General features: G+C 38.8%; 1 protein-coding gene across 3 annotated transcripts in view; it reads right to left on the minus strand.

The window, feature by feature from the left end:
- Positions 1-6: 6 nt before the first annotated feature.
- LOC106516389 (neuroligin-3) overlaps positions 7-21,645 on the minus strand; it is a 25,112-nt gene continuing 3,473 nt past the window's right edge. For 2 of the 3 annotated variants that reach the window (XM_014006719.1, XM_014006720.1), the window contains 6 exons: positions 15,523-16,193; positions 12,149-12,208; positions 9,914-10,063; positions 9,082-9,267; positions 4,363-5,152; positions 7-964 (listed from right to left, as the gene is read on the minus strand). In XM_014006719.1, the coding sequence (XP_013862173.1) occupies positions 172-964; positions 4,363-5,152; positions 9,082-9,267; positions 9,914-10,063; positions 12,149-12,208; positions 15,523-16,003 (2,460 nt within the window). In that variant the 5' untranslated portion in view covers positions 16,004-16,193 and the 3' untranslated portion in view covers positions 7-171. The remainder of the gene's footprint in view (positions 965-4,362; positions 5,153-9,081; positions 9,268-9,913; positions 10,064-12,148; positions 12,209-15,522; positions 16,194-21,645) is intronic. The other variant, XM_014006721.1, reaches the window with a different exon arrangement.

Consider the following 21,645-nt stretch of genomic DNA (forward strand, 5'->3'; position numbering starts at 1 on the left):
AGAGAGAGAGAGAGAGAGAGAGAGAGAGAGAGAGAGAAGGCAGGATGTTGGTGGTCGCACACCTCTTGGAAATGACAGAACAAACATTGGCTTCTATTTTACGTACACATCCTAAATACAGCTCTATACGTTAATGTTTGTGTTCRGTTCTGGTCTCCGCCTCCTGCCAGGCTATACTCGGGTGGTGGAGTGGGTGCTGGGCAGGCCTGCGGAGCTGTAGCCGGCAGGGAAGGTGCTGTACGGGCTCATGTTGGACAGGCCCATGAGGGAGTTGGGGATCATGGTGATGTTGTTGGGGGTCATCAGCGGGATGTCGTCGGGGGAGCGACGCTGACTCAGAGAGTAGCTGGGGGAGGCGTGGAGAGGGTTGTGGAGGGCCTCGCACGGGCTCCTTTGCTGGGACGACAGGGTCTCGTCGACGGTGTTGGTGTGGCTGGCGTTGTTGCCTTTGCTCTCGCGCTGGGGGCTCGGCTGCTGGGACGTTTCCTGGCGGCTGCGCTTGTCCTTGCGGTAGTACAGGGCTGCGAAGGCCAGGACGTTGAGGAAGAGCAGCGACGCCCCGACGGCGATGGTGACGCTGAGCTCGGTGGAGTAATCTCTGGGGTTCGGCATGATCAGGGGACCCATTTCTCTCCCACCTTCACCCCCGCTGTGAGACGTGGAGACGGGAGGGCGTCCGGTGCCGCCGGACCTCTTCCCGTTGGACTGGGTGGGATCCAGAGGAGTGACTTTGGTGGTGGTGGAGGAGTAGTAGAATATTCCCTGAAGGTTGTAGAGGTGGGGCACCAGGTGTTTCCAGAAGGCCACTTTGGTGGCGCGGTAGTGGTCCCGGACACGAGGCTTCAGGCCAATGTGCAGGTAAAACTGGTCGTAGGGGTCATACTTGGACCAGGCCACCTCCTCAAAGCGGTTGGCCTTAGTGTGGATGAACTTGGTGTCCTGTGGCACTGGCTTGTTCGGATCCCTTTGAGAACACATCAAAGAAGACTTGGGTCAGAAAAGACAAACTCTTCAAGAGCCTGATAGCTGATAACTTCAGATATCCTTCACTTTATGACTAGTCGACTTTAAAAGAATAGTTTCAATTATTTTGAAGCTTTTTAAGGCTGTGAACAAATATAATCTTATCTTTCTGACCAACCTCAGTCTAAATTTTGACCAAACTGACGAGCTAACGGCTAGTCTGAGTGGGGCCAAGATGAAAGTGGAAAAATAAAATTACTTAGTTTTCAAACATTTCATATCACTTCATGTAAATAAGCATTATAAGCTGCTCAGACTAGCCTTTAGCTCGTCAATCCAGTCAGAATCAAACTCAATTTCTTCAACGTGAGGAAGTTCAAAGAGCTATCTCCAACAGGTAARATATTATTTGTTCACGCGATAAAGCTTAACACTATGCCTTTAACAAAATCAAATTTTAATTATGTAGTTTTACTTGTAGCAGTTGTCTGTTGTGCAAAACGATGAACCAGAAAAGCTTACAAAAAGATGTTTTACATTTACATGTTTTACATTTACAGTAGAAAATATTGTAAATTATTGAATGACAATTCTGTGATTTAAAGTTCTATCAATATTTTATGAACTTCAAATAGAAAAATCCACAGGAATCTAAATTACAATTTAATACACACATCATAATATAATAATATCATAATAATATGTACATTTTAAAACTTTTCTTTAAAACGTCAGTAAATGAAAGCTCCACGTTATATTTTTCCCAAGTAAAGAAAACRAAAAAGGCTAACCCAGTGTCATATCTCCATTTCTCACAGAGGGCTCGACTTCCATTTATTCCTACACAGCAACATTACCAGCCCACGGTGACCTGTGCTGTGTTTGGCTAACTGCTGGGGTCATACCACATAAAGATTTATTGCTGCTGTAAAGTACTTCCCGCAAAACAGCAGTGGAGTCCTCCACAACAGTAAAACTCACTCAGGTGTCTCTTAAATTCAGAAAAAAGGAACCAGCAGATCTTTGCCTCAGATGGAGAGCTGCAGCGTATCACTGCTCTAGTACCCACAAGACGATCATTTTAATGAGAAAATTTAGACCACAGCTTGTCTTTAATAACAAACTATTATGTATTAAATGTAATAAACTTGTTTAAATAAAAAAATGTTACAAGTATACAGAAAAATGTAATTTTGAAATCCATGATTTAGGTTTAAAATATGGATTTTGTGTATTATTTGTCTCCAGAAATACTATTGTAAGAAACTACTGTATCTTTGGTTCTGTTTGTTAATGTCTGGCTGCTAAAATGTCCTATATTTACAATTTTTTTATATTTTGATGGTAGAACAGCAGCCTCTGACATTCATCACTGAAAAAAATGAAGGGGACATTGCAACAGGTTGTTGTTTTTCCTTGTCATTTTTCCTGAGATGCAAATACCACTACCTCCCGGGAGACAGTAAATATATGAAGYTAAATCTGTGCAGCAAACAGTACTGGTCTTTAAGAACATGGCACCTTTTTCTCCGGTAGTACATTACAGAAATATAAAAACTTTAAAACCCCATTTAAATGAGAGAAGTCTGCAAAAATGCAGCACAGGTAGCACATTTTGAAGCACCCATCTCCCTTTGCAGGGGCTTTATGAATTAAACAGATGAATTGCAGCTGCAAAAGCAGCTCAATCCATTGGTGAATAAAAGTCTTTTTCTATTATTTTATTATGTTTTATAAAAGCGAAGTGTCAATATGACATCCACTCAGAGAACCACATAAAGCAAAACAAAAACATCTTATGTGAGGATCTGGTGGCTCTGCCGGGTTATAGAGGGATATTTTGCTGCCAAGACTTAGATCCATTTGTTTCTTCAGGAGGAAGACTCACATTAAAAAAGCATCAATGCAGAACGCTCAGAGTGATCACTTTTATCTTCCGTGATAAAACCTTTTAGTCCTGATTGGAGTGGCCTTCTCCGAGATTACAAAGCTATCATTTGCATGACATGAAGGGGTCATTGAACYGGTTAATGAATGTAGAAATGATGTAAATTTTATGTTATAGCCTTCAACTCTCAGCTGAGGAGCTGTGGGGGATTTTGGATTAACACGTTAGACGGAGCTCTCCACCATCAAACAGCGAGCATCACGAGGAGACAGCAGAATTCGTCAAACTGTCAACTTGTCCTACAACCATCAATAAAAGTTTTTTTTTTTTTGTGGGGGCTTATAAACTGTCTTTATGGATCATTTAGTCTACATAACACTGTTGAACACTGAGAAATTTGCTGGAAGGAAAAAAAAGTAAGTTTGCTCCAGTTTGACATTTAAAATGACATGGTTCCTATTAGCTGGTGTACACAGAGTTATGTCTCTACATGAGCTAACCAGAGTTTGATATTCAGCATTTGATATCATGTTTGAAARGAAATACAAATATAGGCCCTTCCTCAGAAGAAAGATTCAGATTATAAAAAAATCGATAACAGCAAAGGTTGCAGAATTACCTTTCAGGATATTGTTTTAGACTTTAGGGAATTCCTTTTAATCAATAAAAATTGAAGCCTGTTTTTTTTCTCAGGGGAGTTTTAATTAATTAACAAAATAACGAGATAAGGCTGAGATAAATGGCAGACTTAAAGGGGCGACATTATGTGCTTTCAAAGCCTATATTTCAATTTTATACTAAAATAAAGTAACTATGTCACATTTTTAGCTTATGAAAGAGCTATATATTTGTAAAAATCCCCAAAACAATTTACTTCTCATCTTGACATTTTCTAAACGCCTTGAAATAGGTCTCTGTCTCTTTAAGAAAATCCAACCACTTCGGTCACGCCCATTTCAGCAGATAGCCTGCCGGAGTCGCGGAGCGGGTGGAAGGAGGAGGGAGGGAAGGGGGGGCACTCTGCCATGAGGAAGTTCAGCTTAAAGACACGTCCCAGGGGTGTTTCTGGTACCAAAAGGCGTTTCTGCTCCCCACCTGTTGTTTTGCTCCTCAGCATGGCTGCCTAAAAACGCTGCAGGATTTCTCAAACATGCATGAATGAGTCAAAGCAAGGCTTTGGACGTGTTTTTTATGAGAGTATAACATTATAACATGATATAAAACTCAAAAAAGTTTATTTTGCATGATATTGCCCCTTTAATAAGGAATCATTTTTGATGTAATACCGTCAAACTGTTGTTGGTAGTTGGTAATTTATCAATGTTTGTATGCATAGATGGTGCTAAAGCTGCAAATGTAAAAACGAAACACCCTCATGCCATACGTTAGGTTAGAGGCGGGGTTATTATATCAATGTTTTCAAGAAGTAGCGTTTTGTCTGTCTACACAAAAACGCCAGGGTGGTGCAGTTTTGGGGCTCAGAAAAAGCCACAGAAAATGTTGTTACTCACCCACTCTTTGCAAAGTTGGTCCAATATGTCATGACCACGGCACTGAGCATGATGTCATTCCTGGAAAAGTTACAGGGGAACAGATCGGTCGGGCCCACCATGGGGATGCCAAATACGTAGGGCACCTCATCGCCATGTGCCGAGTCCGACCACACGGGCTTCATAAGGCTCTGGCAGTGGTGATAGAAGGCGTAGAAGTACGTGGGTGAGCCATAGCGGGCGTGCAGGTCAGCTGTTACCACCGATGGCTCCACCCACTGGTGGTCAGTGAAGAGCGCAACCAGGGTCTTCCTCCTGGTCTCCGGGTTATCCTTGTCAGCCCAGTCCGTGTACATGAATTTAATCGTCTCTCTGAGGGTGTCCTTCCCGTCCGGGTAGCCATACAAACTGTCCACAAAATCCGACACGGCGAAGTCAAAGTCGTTGCCGGACACGCCGTCCTCCAGGTCCATCAGATTCTCCACGAAGCGCAACCCCTCGCCCTGATTCACCCCTAGCATGATGTCGTAGTTGAGGAACTCGCCCTGCTCCATCAGGATCTCGGGGTCATCTGGGATGACGTCTCCGTCGATGACGGGGCCGAAAGCCACGCGGTAGCGGGCGGCCTGGATGTCCTGTTCCACGAGCTCCTTAGCGCTCTTCTTCTGCAGGCAGGACACCATGTCCACCGTGTCCAGCACGTTGCAGCCAACCCTCTCAGCAAGCATGCGAGTGTACTTGACTGGCTGATAGTTGACGGCCCAGCTGGACAGCGCTGAACCACTTTGGATGATGGCTCTGTGGAACAGGCCTTGAGACAAACAGAACACACACACACAAAAAAAACACAAATCATTGCTAATTAGAGGATTCTGAATGCAAATCTGAGAATTTTTAAATAAATTTGTTATTCCGGTCGCACTAACTGTCATTCAAACACAAAGATAAGGTTTGCTGCCATATATTTTATCAATTTAAAGGAAAAAAACCCACATTTGGTCAGAAAGACAGCAAAACAAAGACTGATGATCTCAGRACAGATCAGAGGCGGCTCGGTACACAAGAGGGTAGAAGAAATCGATWTTTTCTCATTTTGTGGAGAAAATTAAAAAATCTCAGCTGATTATTTTTCGTCATTTTATGTAGTTTCCTCTCTATGCAGATTACACGAGGGCCTGTCAAACTAATGGTCAATTTGCAGCGCGGTGTTAGTGAGGAGGTGTCGGGGTTTTTTCCTCCACACAAACATACTGTAATTGTTGAATCGTTAATGTGGTGTGTCTAACAAGCGRTGCGGCTTACACAGACTGCTGACACCAACTGTACGGTGCAGAGTGTGTGCAGGGAGCTGAATATGCAGTAACCCTGATCCCTCAGTGTTGATACAGTAAACAAGCTGCTCGTCTTGAATTGTTTACATGCAGTGCATCATCTTCTGTCTCCAGGGATTAGTGCTTGGGAAAATGACACTAAAATCGTAAGCGTTTACTCGAAAAGGAAGTAAAAAGCCGTTTTAAAGTTGAATCTAACACTCTRGCAACTCAGAGAGTAGTGACAGTGGCATTGTTGTCTTTTTTTGCTGTTTTTCTTTCATCCATCCCTTTTTTTCTTTTTTTTTACCAGTCTTTACTTCCTGAGTCACAGGTAGCTGGTGTCTATCTCCAGCAGTGATTGTGTAAGARGCGGGGTACACCCCAGACAGGTTGCAAGTCCCACACAGGGCCACACAGAGATTAACAACCATTCACACTCTCAGCYAGGGACAGCTTAGAACATATGTCAAAATAAAAGCCGACGGGCCAAATGTGGCCCTCAGGTGACTTCAGYCTGACAACGAAGCAAGACAGAATTTTTGTTTTATGTTAAATTTAATATAAAAATAGATTTTAAATCAATTGTGCACTTTAATTTTGTGATTCAATGCAACAAAATAAACAAACTTAAAAAGTGAAATACAATAGTACTTGTCTGGCCCCTGAGCTGTTGGCTTTGAGTAACTGTGACCCAAGACCTATTTAGTTAATAAACTGTTAATGTCTCAAAATAAGCTGCTTCAAAGCCAGCATTGACTACAAACTACATATCCCAGAATGCATGCTGATTATTTTACCTGCAAAATGATGGCATCCCACCACTAGGTGGAGGTGCACAGGGTTAAAAAGTAGCTGGCGTAATTTTCTGTGTAAAATCTCCATTTAGCTGGATTTTTACCAGCTACTTCTGCTGCAGCCCAGTTGCACTGGGAAGTGGGAATTTCCCACTCACAAGTCATAAATTTAAACTGGAACACCCCTCCAGTGGGAATTCCCTTTTAGAAAGTAGGAGAATTCAGAATTCAAGATGGCGGCTACTCACCACAACGCAACAGTGAGTAAAACTCTTTTACTTTTAATAGTATTTCTGTTTTATTTATTTCACATTTAGTCACTTGTACCATACCACGTTTCAGTGTTTAGGAGGAAGTGTAAAAGCACTGTTGCTATGCARGAAATACCATGTAGAGCTCAGTTATTGTTTGTTAGCGGTGCTCAGCTGTAGTAATGAGAAGAAGAATGTGATATTTACTGTTTAACACAAAATGTCAAAGTTACAGTATTTACAACTGGCCCTTTCAAGACCATAATGTGGTCTTCCGTGAAAATGAGTTTAACAACCCTGCTTTAGAGTTACTAATTAACCTAACATGCATGTGTTTAGACAGTAGGAAAAAGCTACACCCAAAGAAAACCCATGAGGAGGCCAGGAGGCAAACTTGCAACCTTCTTCCTGAGAGGCTACAGCTCTAACCACCGCTCCATCGAGCTGCCCTGTTCTATCATTCTAATTTTATGTCAGTAGAGAGCAAGCCCACTTCAAAGAGAGCTGGAGGTCTTTGTGCACTTGCTGTAGTGCGCGAGGACACCGAATACAAATCTCAAAAGGACAGCTGCCTCAGTCTCCCCCGGTCTGATGAAAACTACAATATTTCCTGCCTTTCTCTGGGTTCTGTTCAGCATCAATAAGAGAACGACAAGAATATCAGAGAAAAGATAAGAGGGCCCATTCAAGAAGGGGCCACCCACGTAGACACACACACCTTTGAGTCTTCGAGGGGATGTTTATAAAAAGACATAATGTGTATTCAAGGAGTTTCAAACATCAGATGTCTGCAGATTATGTCTGTACAGGTATTTCACCTGATATTAGCAGAAAAACAGCTGAATTTAGACAAGAATTTGTCCTTTTTAATTACAAGATAGGGAAATTGTTTAGAAACAAAGAGAGCCATTTTTTTCCAAACGTATCTAAAAGATGAGGACTTTGTCAGTTAAAAATTGTCTTGCAACTCATCAAAAGCACTGAGATTTCTGTTAACCCTACTAACTCCGTCAATAAGTAGTTATCAGGAAACAAATGGACTGTGATGTAAATCAGCTGGAAAAACACACTAACATGTGCGTCTGATGACGTGCTGAGAACTTTATAATGCCAATGGGATTCTTTAAGAGCGACACATTTTAAGGGGCAGAGCTTTTAAACTGATTAGATTGAGTAGGAGAGGAACAAAAGCAATCACTTACTTAACAAACACCCCCTGTTTCCCTCCCACCACCCCAAGATCATAACGCTTCATCTCCCTGCCGGACCATGTGGCGCCACACTTGAATCAATCAACATATTTAACATATTTCTGCCAAAAACCTACAACGGCCATATGGTTGTCTAAATATGCCTCAGAATATGTTTTCAACAATCAAGATGTTTTTATTGTAACTCTCCCCTACAGCTGTACCCAACATGCTGATAACTTGTTATAATTTCTAGTTTTTTTAGGCTGAACTATGTGTTTTATTGGAGAACAATAATAATAACATAAGCAATTTTTCTAAGCTTTAGATCACACGTGTCAAAAGCTAAGTCCTGCGGACCAAATGTAGCTCACCACAGCATTTTTTGCGGCCAGTGAGAGCTTCAAAAAGGTAATAGTGTTTAAAAACAAGTGTAAGTTGCTTTAAAGTCAGTATTGATCARAAACTACATCTCCCATAATGCATGTTGATTATTTTACCTGMRARATGATGACATCCCATCACTAGGTGGAGGGGCACAGGGTTTAAAAGAAAATTTTCCATTTTGCTGCATTTTTACTTTTGCTTCAGTTGTACTGCGAAGTGGAAATTTCCCATTTACAAGTCGTAAATTTAAACTGGAACGCCCCTCCAGTGGAAGAGGCAGCAACGACAGCAGTGAGTAAAACTCTCTTACTTTTACTTTTTATAGTATTTCTATTATTTATTTCACATTTAACCAGTCCTACATGTAGTACTTTTCAGTTTTTATGAGAGGAAGTGTTAAAATGCTGTTTCTATGCAGGAAAAACCACGTAGAGCTCAGTTATTGTTTGTTAGCGGTGCTCAGCGGTAGCGATGAGATTAGAAAGGTGACATTTTGTGTTTTTAGTCGAAGTTAAACAAGAAACGTCAAAGATAATTACATTATGTGGCCCTCGGTGAAAAAGAGTTCAACACCCCTGCTTTAGATGATTTAGAAGTTTTTTTTTTTTTATAATACCCAGCAATAATAAAAATACAAACAAAAAGGTGAATTGATAAAACAGTTGAATTGGGTTTTGGAGGTTTGATTTTTCTATTCCTTTTTTTTGTTCTTTTTTGTCAGGGTTCAGGCACCATGTTGTATTTTTAAAAACTGAAAGGAAATGGACTGATAGAGATGACTCTTAAACAGCTTGTGTGTTCTTACCCTCTGAGTGGTGGGACAGTGTTAGCAGACTGACACATGAAGCGCCGATCCCAGATCCAAACACCGTGATGCGCCCGGGGTCTCCTCCAAAGTAACCGATGTTTTTACTTATCCAGCGRAGAGCCTGAATCTGATCCAGGAGTCCGTAGTTTCCTTTTGCTGCCTGGTCGCCGGTGCTAAGGAAGCCTGGTGTAAATAAAATGACATCAGTCCCTTCTCAGGTTTTAGACAACTCTTTGCTGTCATCCCCTAACAGGAAGTGATTTGGCTCAACTCCTCAATGCTTCAGTGACTTTATAACATTTAACATGTGGAAATAAATTTCCTCAAACCCTTTTCATGAAACCACACAGAGGTCACAGGTGCTCATGCACATTTATCTCATTACTTATTCCTCTGACSGGTCTCATCTAGAGATCTTTGAATGTTAAACAGTGTAAACAACAAACAATGACCTTGTGGATGCTGCAGCCTTCTGGGCTGTAGTTAAATCATTTTGCTTTCATGAATAGCAAAGGATGATAATCTTGCACAGATTAGATAAATCCATCTAGAGGAAGATAAATTGGGTGGAACAATGAGTTTGTGCAACAAGGACAAGGCTTGATAAGAATTTGCATAGCCGCATTCCTCTGAAGATGTTAACAGAAAGTGTCATGCTACCAAGATCTAAGTTAGCCAGAATGTGTTCAGACATTTTATCTCAACTTCTTTTTCCTACAGTAATAGAAGTGAAACTCAGTGCTCACTTTGACTGTTTTCTCTCTCTCTCTTAGAGTAATCAAGGCTAAATTAAATGTTCCCTTTGAAAAAAAAAAGTCACGACACAGACCTAATATCCCAATTCTGTAGTTGAGTGTGACGACAACAACGTTTCCGTAGCTGGCCAGAATGCTGCCATCCATCATGTTCCCGGTGCCCTCCATGTAGGAGCCTCCATGGATGTAAACCATCACTGGTCGGGCTTCAGAGTCTCTTATATCTGCAACGTGACACACATTTATATATATGTAAACACACACTCTGAGCAGGAACAACAGTAATGACGTGAAGGATTGATACAGAACCGTTACTTAAACTTTCTAACACAACTGCTCAAGATGAAGTATGAGAGATAGGCCGCTTAGAAAATGTGCTTGGAAGCAAGCCAGGGTGGAGAGCCTGTGGTTTAAAAGCTGTAATGGCAATCCAGAATGCATGGTAAACACACTTTGACAAGAGTTATGAATATAATCAACAGTTTTATGGTGCATAGACATGTCAGACCAAGCCTTCTTGTTTATCTGCAATAAATCTAAAGGTCTTAGGAATTAAAAAATAAGAGTTTCAATCAACAGATCAGATCTKTTGAAGTGAGGGTCTAYGGAAAGGTYATGAATGATTAATATCTCACCTGCTGTAGAAAGCTCTWTGAAGGACCTCAGTGGCAGAAACAGAAACTAAAGTTTAATTCTGACTGGAACAATGKGTAATGCAGGGATATTCATTTGACAGGTGATTAGGTGGCCCGCCAATGATGACCCCCCCCAAATAAATAAACAAATAAATATATAAATAAACAAGTGCAACCTTTNGATTTTACTTGATTTAATATAAAAACAAAATTTAAAGGAGACATCCTGCTTTTAAACTCTTCTTTTTCACATTTAAGTCATTCAGTTGAGGTCTATATACAGTAAAGTGGAACTGCAATGCTTAATTCCTCCTTACTGTAACTCCACAAGCCCCTCTTTTCTGAGGTGCATCTCAGATCAACTCRTTTCAAGGCTGTCTCTTTAAATCCAAGAGGCGCATCACACCCCGCCCCCCTCCAGCTTCCAGACCAGTTCACTCCAGTTTGACAGAGGGATTTACGACTCCATAGCGATGCAGAAACTTTTTATTCACAAAGGAAGTAAAACATGTCAACAAGGGAAGATTTACACATTGGAGCCAGAGGAGAAAGAAGACGGCCAAATTATAATTAGTAGGTCCAGACCTTATTTGGCAGTTCTGTTACAAATTCTGTGACATCATAGTTCAGAAAATGTCACAGAAAATAGAGACGAGTTGAAAAATATGATCCAAAAAGAATATAAAGATATCTTTGCAGCACAGAGACTGAACTCAAATTTTCTGCACTCCTAGAAGTAAACAACAAAATGTATTTAACGACTAAAAAAAGTGGATTTTGCAGGATTTGTCCCCTTTATATGAATTGTAAATTAAATGCAACAAAACAAATTAATGAAGTAAAAAATAATACTTGCCCTTGTACATAATGTATTGTTTCCCTTTAAGTGACCCCCTGATGTCCGGCATCTGATTAGTTGGTTTTGAGTAACTGTGACCAATGAGCAGTTTATTTGAGTATCTCTGATTTAGTGGCTACTATTTTGTTAGAATTCTGTTGTTTGTGCAACCAACACCAGCAGCTTCCTGTATGAATGTCATCATATTTCTACTGAAAGTTTTTRTGTTTTTCATTGGAGTTGGTTTAGCATGATAACAGTCTACTTTGCTTTTGGCATCATTAGGACTAGCCATTAGCTCATCAATCTAGTCAAAACTATACTTTTCTCTAAACTGAGATCATTCAAAGAGTTATCTACAACAGGTAAGACATTAATTGCTCATATTTATCCCTCTAAATTAGATTTTTGAGAGGTAAACGTAAAGTTCAGTGTATAATACACATCTACATAGACTTGTTTACGGTGTATTTGAACTGAGATGGATCACATTACAGTAAACTCCTTTGCATCTGATATTTGAGCCATAAGAAAATGAGYAAAAATCTTTATGTCTTGTTTGGTGTATTTATGAATGCTTTTCTTCTTCTTCTTTTATAAGGACAGATAAATAGATATTGCAATCTCTGGATCAATGTGCACAACAGAAGTGTTGCCTTTACTGAAAAGGATTCAGCAGTGCTCTGTTCAATATGTAAAATAGAGGAACAGAAACTTTAATTCATCGTTTCTTATAATTCCACTTAAAGAAAAAAAAAGACCCACATTTCTTTAGAAAATCAAAAAGTATTGAAATATTTTCATGAAACAAAAATAATCCATGCATTAAAAAATACCTTCAGATATATGAGTCTCAGCATGTGAGAAAGGCGCCCCCTTTTTCTTGTTTTGGCCCCCTGGGATTCAGATAGACAAAAAAAGAAGTACAAAATTCAAAAGAGCATGATGGATTGGACCGGGACCTGTCCTTAATCTGATCAAAATGACAAAATCAAGAAGAAAAAAAAGATCAAGATTATTTTAAAAATTATAAGACAATTTGAAATATGATAATCCAAAATGTTTGATGGAAARAGTTTTTGCTCTTTATTTAATGTGTGTGTGTGTACACTGTTTAATAGATACATTAGTAAAGTATCCCATGAACCAGAGAAAAGATTTCATTAAACCTCTCAGAAAGTAATCTCTGGATGGACGTCTACAGCTGAGCTAAGAGACCTGAGCCAACAAAAAAAGAGATATAACAGTCAAATTCACAGATATGGAACTAAACATGGGCATGGTAGTAGATGAGAGTCTTTCCAAACTCCAATCACTAACACKTTTCCTATCTTACATGAGACAGCAAATATCATTTACAAGGTTTGACCAAAATAGCTTTAAAGTGCCTCCTTCAACTACAAAAAGTCAAAGGAAACAACTTTATATTTAAGAAACTTGAAATAATACCACAATTTCACCCATTTTGTCACATAATTGGCATTTTTCCTGAACTTGCTCCGTCACAGTGAAACAGGAAGTGACATCAAAAGGGAATTCTTTAAAAAAAGGCAACTCCCTGGTGTTCATTGAAAACAATATTTGAACTCTGATTMATTTCTCTGTGACTCAAAATAATCTTTCGAAATATCAGATTCTTCTCTACAGTCTGTGTTGTTAGMAACTGTACTGCTTTGTTTACATTCAGACATTCCCCTTTGATGTCACTTCCTGTTACTTCACATGCAAATATCTCAACAACTGTTCATCTCAGCGGCGTGGRGCTTTTGTTGCAATGTATTATTAAYRTTATTTTTCTAAAAATGCATKCATATTTATWACAAAATAATTGAYGTCACAGGCACTTTGAAGCCATCGTGTCTCACCATAAGACGATCTTAGTTTAAAACTGTCGTAAAAAATGAGGGACGATGTGCAGTCCTTTCAGGAATGTTTGAAATAAAACTACCTGAATATCAATAAACTAAAAATTAACTCGCAAAAAGGCCCAAATTGAACAACGTTTTCAAAAAATGTCTAAAAAAAGGCACATTCCCAACTTACAAAGATAAAATTGAATTGACACGTTCAGGTGAGCAGGCCTGCAGGGAGCACTCTGAGCTTTAGAAAATGTGGGCTGCACCATTTTGGACATCTACCTTTCATGCAGGCTGTTTATCTGTTGTTGCTAAGTTACCATAGGAGAAGAAGAAAAAAACAAACAAAAAAACAACAGTCTGAAAGAGCGGTGTGTCGCATACACAAGCAGAACAYGGTTCAGCTCTGAATGCTGAAAGCATTATAGTGAGGGAGGCCGTAGGCTCTCAGGAGCAACATTTAATTAGTGTCTTGAAGCAGCAGGAGTCTGAGAAACCTGTTAATAGTCACTATTTAAAAAAAACATACACTATTAGCACGCTATTACATTGTTCAGGTAATCTACAGATTCACAGCAGACACACAAAATGTTCCCTCGCTGCTTCATTTCGCGGTTCAGAAATAGAAAAGGATTCAGTGTGCGATAGACAATTGACTCCTGCTCCTTTTTAATTGGCCCCCGACAGACACGCTGTCTGAGCAGAGCTGTGATTCACTAATATGGACCGAAAATTTTTGCAAAATATGGAAATTTGACATTTTTATCTTTCTTCTAAAGAAAGCTCACAGTTGCGTGTGATGCTGTGGCAGTGAAACAGGCTGTTATTTTTATCGTTTAACAAACTGAAAAYGACTGCTTAGTTTAGATAGACATTCTGACAGCTAAGGTTTATTGTACAGCAAACGATCTACATCTGTCTGTCACGTTAAATAAACAGATTTTAATGAAACGATTGCTACAAAAATTACTTAAAAATCAGTCAAATGTACAGAAACTGAGTTGAAATTAGTTGTGGTAATAGAAAACAGTTATTTTCTTGGTTTGACCCATCTATAAAATCTAGACATCCTACAGTAATCCAGAGGTTGAAGCCAGAATGGGAACTACATCCCCATAATCTGATCCCAGCACAAGATTTAAGCCCTGCCCCCTCCACTTAAACATACAGCACTTTACCAGTAATACAAACACGCCTTACATGAATTTTTAAAGGTTTTAACTCTTGGTAATTCAYACGTTTAACCTTGCAGCTGTGGGTTCTAATACTCGTTTTGTTTGTAACTAGTGCCCATGTCAAACTCAAGGCCCGTGGGCCAAATCTGGACCTTGTTAACATTTTATCCAGCCCAAAAGGTAATACGTTAAATAAAAAATTGATTTATAGCTTCTKTTTTTGTCACTGTGCAAAGTGCCTTCATCTCATGACAGCTGGCCAACATTCAAGAAAAAAAAAGTTAGTTTTTCCTCAATCTTTGATTTTGGTGTGGAAAATGCAATCGATATTTGACTTTAATGATTTTTTTGTATTCTTTTCCTATTTTAAAGTCAAATAATTAGACTTTTAGTGTTTTTCACTTATTTGTTGGATTGTGATAAAATGTATGTCTAGTAAACAATAAATCAGTAAGTTTGTAGTATGACAAATTATTAAGGATATGTCTTTCCAAATGTATTTATTTAACATTGTGCATGTTCTAAACACTACATAAAATATAATTTGGAAAAATGTAATTAATATTTATATAGGAATAATGAAATTGGCCCTTGGCTTGGATCAAGGTTCGAATTTTGGCCACCTTGTGTGACTGAGTTTTACACCCTGAATTAGTTATTTCATGTTAAACCATGACTGTGTGTGAGGGAGGCGGTAGGACTTAAATCTCCACCACCTTAGGGCTCAGACTCTGGTTCCAAAAATACACCATAAACCAGGTCCTGCTGGTTTCAATTCCCAACAAAACAAGGTGGAGGACCTGTCATCTAATGATTTTAATACACAGTTGATAGTTTGACCAAAGTGGCTTTAACTCTTTCATTTAAAGTCTGTCATGGAGGTGGCAAGAGATATGCATATTATAAAGGAATGCCAGGGCTTAAATGGATATAAATAATTTGAAAAGAATGAAAAACTTTCAAATTCTCTATGTGACTGTGTAAAAAAGTATCAGTCTATCTGCATCACCATTCACTAGATAATGCCTGAAAATGATGCTTTGGGTGATAAATCAGCCTTTGGTGGCAGCGATGACATGAGCTCATGATGATCACAGAACAATGAGGGCCTCAGCCAACAGCAGCAGCCAGCATCAGACACGTAAAGGCACAGTTGAGCGTTTTACCACGCCGACTCACCATCTTCCGTCGGAGAGTAGATGTTCAGATACAAACAGTCCTCGCTCTGATCCTGAATGTATGTGGCCACCGTGTCCAGGTTATACGTGAACCAAATGGGCATCATGATCTCTGGCACCGTGTTGTGGATGTTCTGGGGGCACACGGGCATGAACTGGGTGGCGTTCCTGACTCCCGACCAGGGGGAGGGCTGATCGGGGGGCATGAAGCGCTTTTCCCCCACAGGCGGGGCGGCGTAGGGGACCCCGAGGTACTGATCGACGGGTCTGAGGACCTCGCTGGGGACGGGGACCCTGAGGCCTCGCAGTTTCCCGAACTGGGTGGTCACAGTTGGGTAGAATTTCTGGCTTGTTGCTTTAGTGAGTGAGCAGCAGGAACATAACATCCACCAGAGGAGAGCACAGTGAGTGATGGTTGCAGTCCCTCGCTGGTGTAGCAGGTGTGCAGGCAACAGATGGATGCTGAACGTAGCCAGCCACATGGTCCGGATGAGACGGTGCCGTTGCACAACACAAAAGCACACTCTAGTGTCTGTTTAGCCTCTTTGCACTGAGCCTGTCAAACAGACATCACTCTCTGCACCTTTAGATCCAACACTCAGCAAATCCAAGAACACTTCAGCCTGGAATGGATCGGCCCTACTTCCTCTTGTCATGGCAGTGCTCATAAACCTGAGGAAGAAACGAGAGATAATTCACCACACTGAACATTTAATAAATAAAAAGCTCCACAACGCTTTACCTGCTGAAACTAAAAGCCATTATTTAAACAAATTTATGTTGAATTTATTTGCACTGTGATCCACAAAGCATCTTGGGTAAACCCAAAGGTGATTTAACAAATTTGGTTCAAGCTGAGAAGAACATAATGATTTTATTCATTTGATTTTATATTTATTGATWGTATTTAGCACATTTATTGTATCTTATTTTTAGGTGGTATTTTTTGCTATATACTTATTGCTTTTATAAATACCAATTTTTTTGACACTTTGATCAATGGTGGTTGATTTTAAACATGCTAAAGAAATAAAATTAGATTTATTAGAACTTCATTGTAATATCAGCGCTGCTGATGGATGCATGATCAATGTGTGAGCTACTTCAAAATAAAGCAGTAATGTTTCAAAATGTAAACCTGACAATTAAGTTGGCGTTTTATTATTTACAGAACATCAGTGAAAACCTAGAATGTCTTGATGAATACTTAACATTCAGTGAGTCATGAAATATTTTGTTAACATGACACAAGGCAGCTTTTGGTCCTGGGTAACTTTTTTTTTCAGATGCATATCACTGTATTTTTTTTCATTTGAATTTAGCCATTATTTTAAATAAATGACAGGTCCAAACTTTTGGAAGGCCACATTCATTCTCTATTAAATTACACGGCCATACTCTTGAAAATCATGTATCTAAYGTGGCTCGGCACAGTGGTCTGAAATAATCAAGGTCTTCTCTGAGGAAGACATCATCTGGGTGGATTGTTCTGCATTAATGGTTCCTTGCACAACGGGCACCTTCCCCATCCTCTGAGCACCCCGTTGCTGTCACAGGTGCTGCTTTTTGAGCATTGATAGATCACCGGATGCTCCATCCCCTCTTTGGCTCAGAAGTTACAAAGACCACCATTTTAAAATTCTGATTTATCAGACCACAGCACAGTTCTTTTCTTTTTTTTTTTTACCTGCGAGTTCATCTTAACTGAGGTCAGGATCAGAGAGGGCAGCAGAGTTTCTGGATCCAGGGTGTTTTTCAATTTTATTCATGGTTCTAGCAACAAGCTGTGTTTACTGATGAGGGGTTTTGTTACTGAGCCTCGTTGCAGTCGGAGATTTATACAGAGTCGAAGAATCAGTTTTGGTCATTATCACCCACTGTTCAAAGGTGGGTGATAATGTTTTTTGTATGTGTTGGGCTGTGTGCATGTTGTATTCACAAAATATTTCATAAACCACAGAATGAATTTTGATGAAACTCTCAGAAAATAGCGTCTGATGTACACCTAGCCTATATAAAATGTCTGCCACAGTTAACTGGCTTCAGCCAACCCAAAAATAATTAGTCAGTTTGACAGATGTTGATCTAAACTTTGATCTGTAGATGAGTCATTCAACACATACTCCTACAGGTCTAGCTTTTAATCATTCATTAAAATTTTCATCTCAAGATAATGATGATGATCTAAAACTCTAAAAGATGAGATGTAATAATAATTCTTTTTCTTGTTTTTTTCATAACTCTTATATTTTAACAAACATTTCCCCATATAAGTAAGTTATGATTTTATTCTACCTTTAAAAACACGGTTTTCTTTGAAATCAGCTTAAACAAAATATTTTATTTTCTCTCTCACTTTTTATTATGCTTATGTTACCTCGACTACATTTTGCTTACAGCTAACCTTTGGTTACTTTTAGCTTTTAGCTACTGTTTGGCTTTATTTAGCTTGTAGTTAGCATTTGCTACTTTTAGTTTTGAGCTATCTTGGCAATTATCTCTTATTTGCTTTAGTTAAATATAGCTGCTATTTATACTGTAGACCAGTGATTCCCAACCTTTTTAGACTTGTGTACTCCCTGAGCAATTTTGTCATACCACTAGCTCTTCAGTCAAATGTAAAGATGATTCTCCAAAACGATACTGTACTTCAACTGATTATTAGATGAAAATTATTCATTTAACACCCTAGAACATTTAATTCTCAGGCATTTTATTTTTTCAATTCAAAATAAACACTAAGATAAAAATGTTGCCTTGAAAGGGAATAAGTAATCAAATAAATAAACTGTATTTATTTTTTACACACCTGGGAAACTTTTCCACGTACCCCCAGTAATATGCTTGTGTACCCCTGGTTGGGAATCACTGCTTTAGACAGTGTGAAGGACTGAAGAAACTGTCCAAGGTCCTGAAAGTGCTGGAATGTTTCAGGACTTTAGACAGTGTCAAAGGCTGAAGGAACTGTCCAAGGTCCTGAAAGTGCTGGAATGTTTCAGGACTTTAGACAATTTGGCTGTCTCAATTCAGGGTCTGGGTCCTCATGAGTGCACAGTTGTCGGCCACATAAGCCACTGCCCCGCGCGGAGGACTGTCCCAATTTGAAGACTCCTCAGCATGCAGCTGAGGAATGCAGACAACAAACTCTCAAAATCCAAGAATGCATCTGTGTATCCTCACCAGCTGAGGATATCCCAGGATTCAATGCACGGGCAGCAAACTAAAGAGAGAAATGAAGATGGTGGAGTTTTTATTTTTTTTACGAGTCGGCGCAGTCTGGAAATTCACCAAGGACCAAAGAATTTGCTTTTAAAAGTAAGTTTAGCAACTTAGCTGATGAAATTCACGTTGCAATAAGATGTTAAATAAAAAATGCAACTACATGTTACGAGAATAAAATCCTAACATTACAAGACTAAAGTCATAATGTTACGAGAATAAAGTCATAATTTACGACATTAATGTCATATAAAAATGAAGTCATAATATTATGAGAATAAAGTCATAACATTACAAGATTAAAGTCATAATGTTATGAGAAAAAAGTCATAATATTCTAGCCTTTACATGAAAAAGCATGCAGTTATCACTGCATTAAAATGAGGAATGTTGAGCAACTTAAGTTGTTGTTTTTCTAGTATTGCTTAAAATAAATAGTTAATCTTTTGGCACATTAGTATCAAATTATTAGTAGCAGGACTTGGAAATTATGAAAACAACTATATGATAAACTGAAGCTGATACCCGGCCAAGCGAGGATGTGGCCCACATGGCCCAGCTAGGAATTGAGACACAGCCTTTGAAGGACTGAAGGAGCTGTCCAAGGTCCTGAAAGTGCTGGAATGTTTCAGGAAAGTAGTATATGGCTAGCATTTAGCTACTTTTAATTTTTAGCTTCTTGTGCTATATATAGCTTATGGCTATCATTTTGTTGCTTTTAGTTTTTAGCTACCATCCTGCTACATTTAGCTTCTAGCTAGCATGTTGCTATTCATAACTTTTAGCAGGCATTTTGTCACTTTTGGCTAGCATTTTTCTGCTTCTGCTTTTTTCCAGTGTTCTGCTTTTTTAGCTTTTAGCTAGTGTTTTGTTTCTTTTAGCTTTGTAAGAGGTTTCAGCATCTTTGGCAAGTTTCAAGTCACTTAGCAATCACATTTGTCTTATTAAAGTGCGTTACTGGTATCAGATATTAAATGATTATGTTTTTCAGTCTTAGCATCTGCTTTGTATATGTTTATTTAAGAAACAAAAATTTTCATAACTTAAACTATTGTATTTTTCTTTTGTTAGAATCAACATTAATTTTGAGAAATGCGGCGGAAAACAAAAACTGAGATCATCAAGTTTTTGATTAAGAAAACATTTTTCCATTTTTTCCTTTATATGTTTTTCATTAGCTTAATTAGAATATTCCACACTAATTTCAACAAATAAATTACTAATCTCCACAAATCTTTGCTATCAGATAAGCTGTAAATTAAAAAGTCCATCTGCTGGGATGCAGTAAAATCATCTAAAGACAAAAAGCAATAGTAAACACCTTGTTCTTCTTTTTTCTGTGAAAGCATCAGAGCAAACACCATATTAAAGACAAATCTCTTAAATATGTAAACAAGATTACAAAGACATGCTCCCTCCTGAGAATAAAAGCCTCTGACCTGGTTACATTTCAGCRTTTCCTTTTAAAAACTCTGAATCATGAATAGATCATCGGTACCTTTGAGTACATCTGAGCAGCGCTGTTAGGTACTAACATGAAGATGCATTATGGAAGTGATGCACATTCTAAGAATAAACACGCCTGATGGGACCACACGTGTGTACCGAACCCTTCCACATATAAGGCTGAGGTTTTACAGGCTTACTGAAGGACTCCAGCAGAAGAAATATGAGCTAAAGTCCCACTGCAAGAATGATCCCTGATTTTAACAAACACAAAGGAAGAAGCATATACAGAAAATGGATGGATGGATGAATGGATGAAGTTATTAATACCATAAGAAAATATATTTTTAATATTACCATCTATTATTCATGACTAAACTTTACATGTTTATCAAAACTAGTGGAGTCAATTGTGTTTGTCTGTTAGCAAAATAATCCTCTGACAGATTAAAACAAAATCTTCAAAAACGAAACACTGGATGTGCCTCTAAAGCTGATTAACTTTTAGAGTTAACCTGTTCAAGATGCCTTAAGTGACCCTGTCAAACATTAAAATGTTTACAACTCAGTCAGCTGTACAGATACGGAGCTAGAGTTTGATGTCGACGTAGCTGAGCATCATCCTCATCACATATTTTGAGCACCGGACTGCACTGAACACCATTTACAAGACTAGACCAGAACAGTTAGAACTCCATGCCTTGATTTTATTTGAAATCTCTGACATGAAAGACAGGACTGTTAGGCCTTTAATTTGTAGTTTCTCCCTCAAAATCAGAATATTTGTGTCCCCAGAACACTTGTTGGTTTTACAATAGGTAGAATTTTGTCTATCGGTTCACAAAAACACATAAAATGTTTGTTTTTTTAACACTCACCTTATTAACTTCTTTGTAATTACCAGAGCTGACGAACTGATTTATTGCTGTGCGTGTCAAAATAAGAGGGGGAATACCCAATTATCTCATCACAGATACAAACTCTGGTAAATAAGCTCATTGTCGGAGACCCCAAAGACAACAGCTGTGTGTTCTTCCTCCAATCAAAAATGTATGAGTTCTTCTCTGACTTGTCAGTGAACAAAGCAAAAACAAGCTTGTTAACCTAATCAGATTTATTGATGAGTTCGGCCCTGAGCTTTGTCAAAGCCTGCAGCAACAAGCTTCATTTTTAATCTGATGAACAAATCAAGAAAAAGGACAAATCCCCCTGACTAATATGTATATCTGATGGATTTTTTGAGAATGCTGTTATGGGAATGTAAACACATGTATAAAAACTAAACACAAATGTCTCTGTCTATATGATGCAGAACTTACAATATACTTTTCAAAATAAAATATGTTTAAAGCTATAAAAACTTTGATTACTTCAACTTTAGGTTTTTATTCAAGGTTAGCTTTTGCCTGTAGTCGTTCTGACTCAGCTAACATTATTATTTTTTTACTGTTGTTTAATT

This window comes from Austrofundulus limnaeus, unplaced genomic scaffold, assembly GCF_001266775.1.
Source record: "Austrofundulus limnaeus strain Quisiro unplaced genomic scaffold, Austrofundulus_limnaeus-1.0 Scaffold37, whole genome shotgun sequence".
Taxonomy (NCBI): Eukaryota; Metazoa; Chordata; class Actinopteri; order Cyprinodontiformes; family Rivulidae; genus Austrofundulus; species Austrofundulus limnaeus.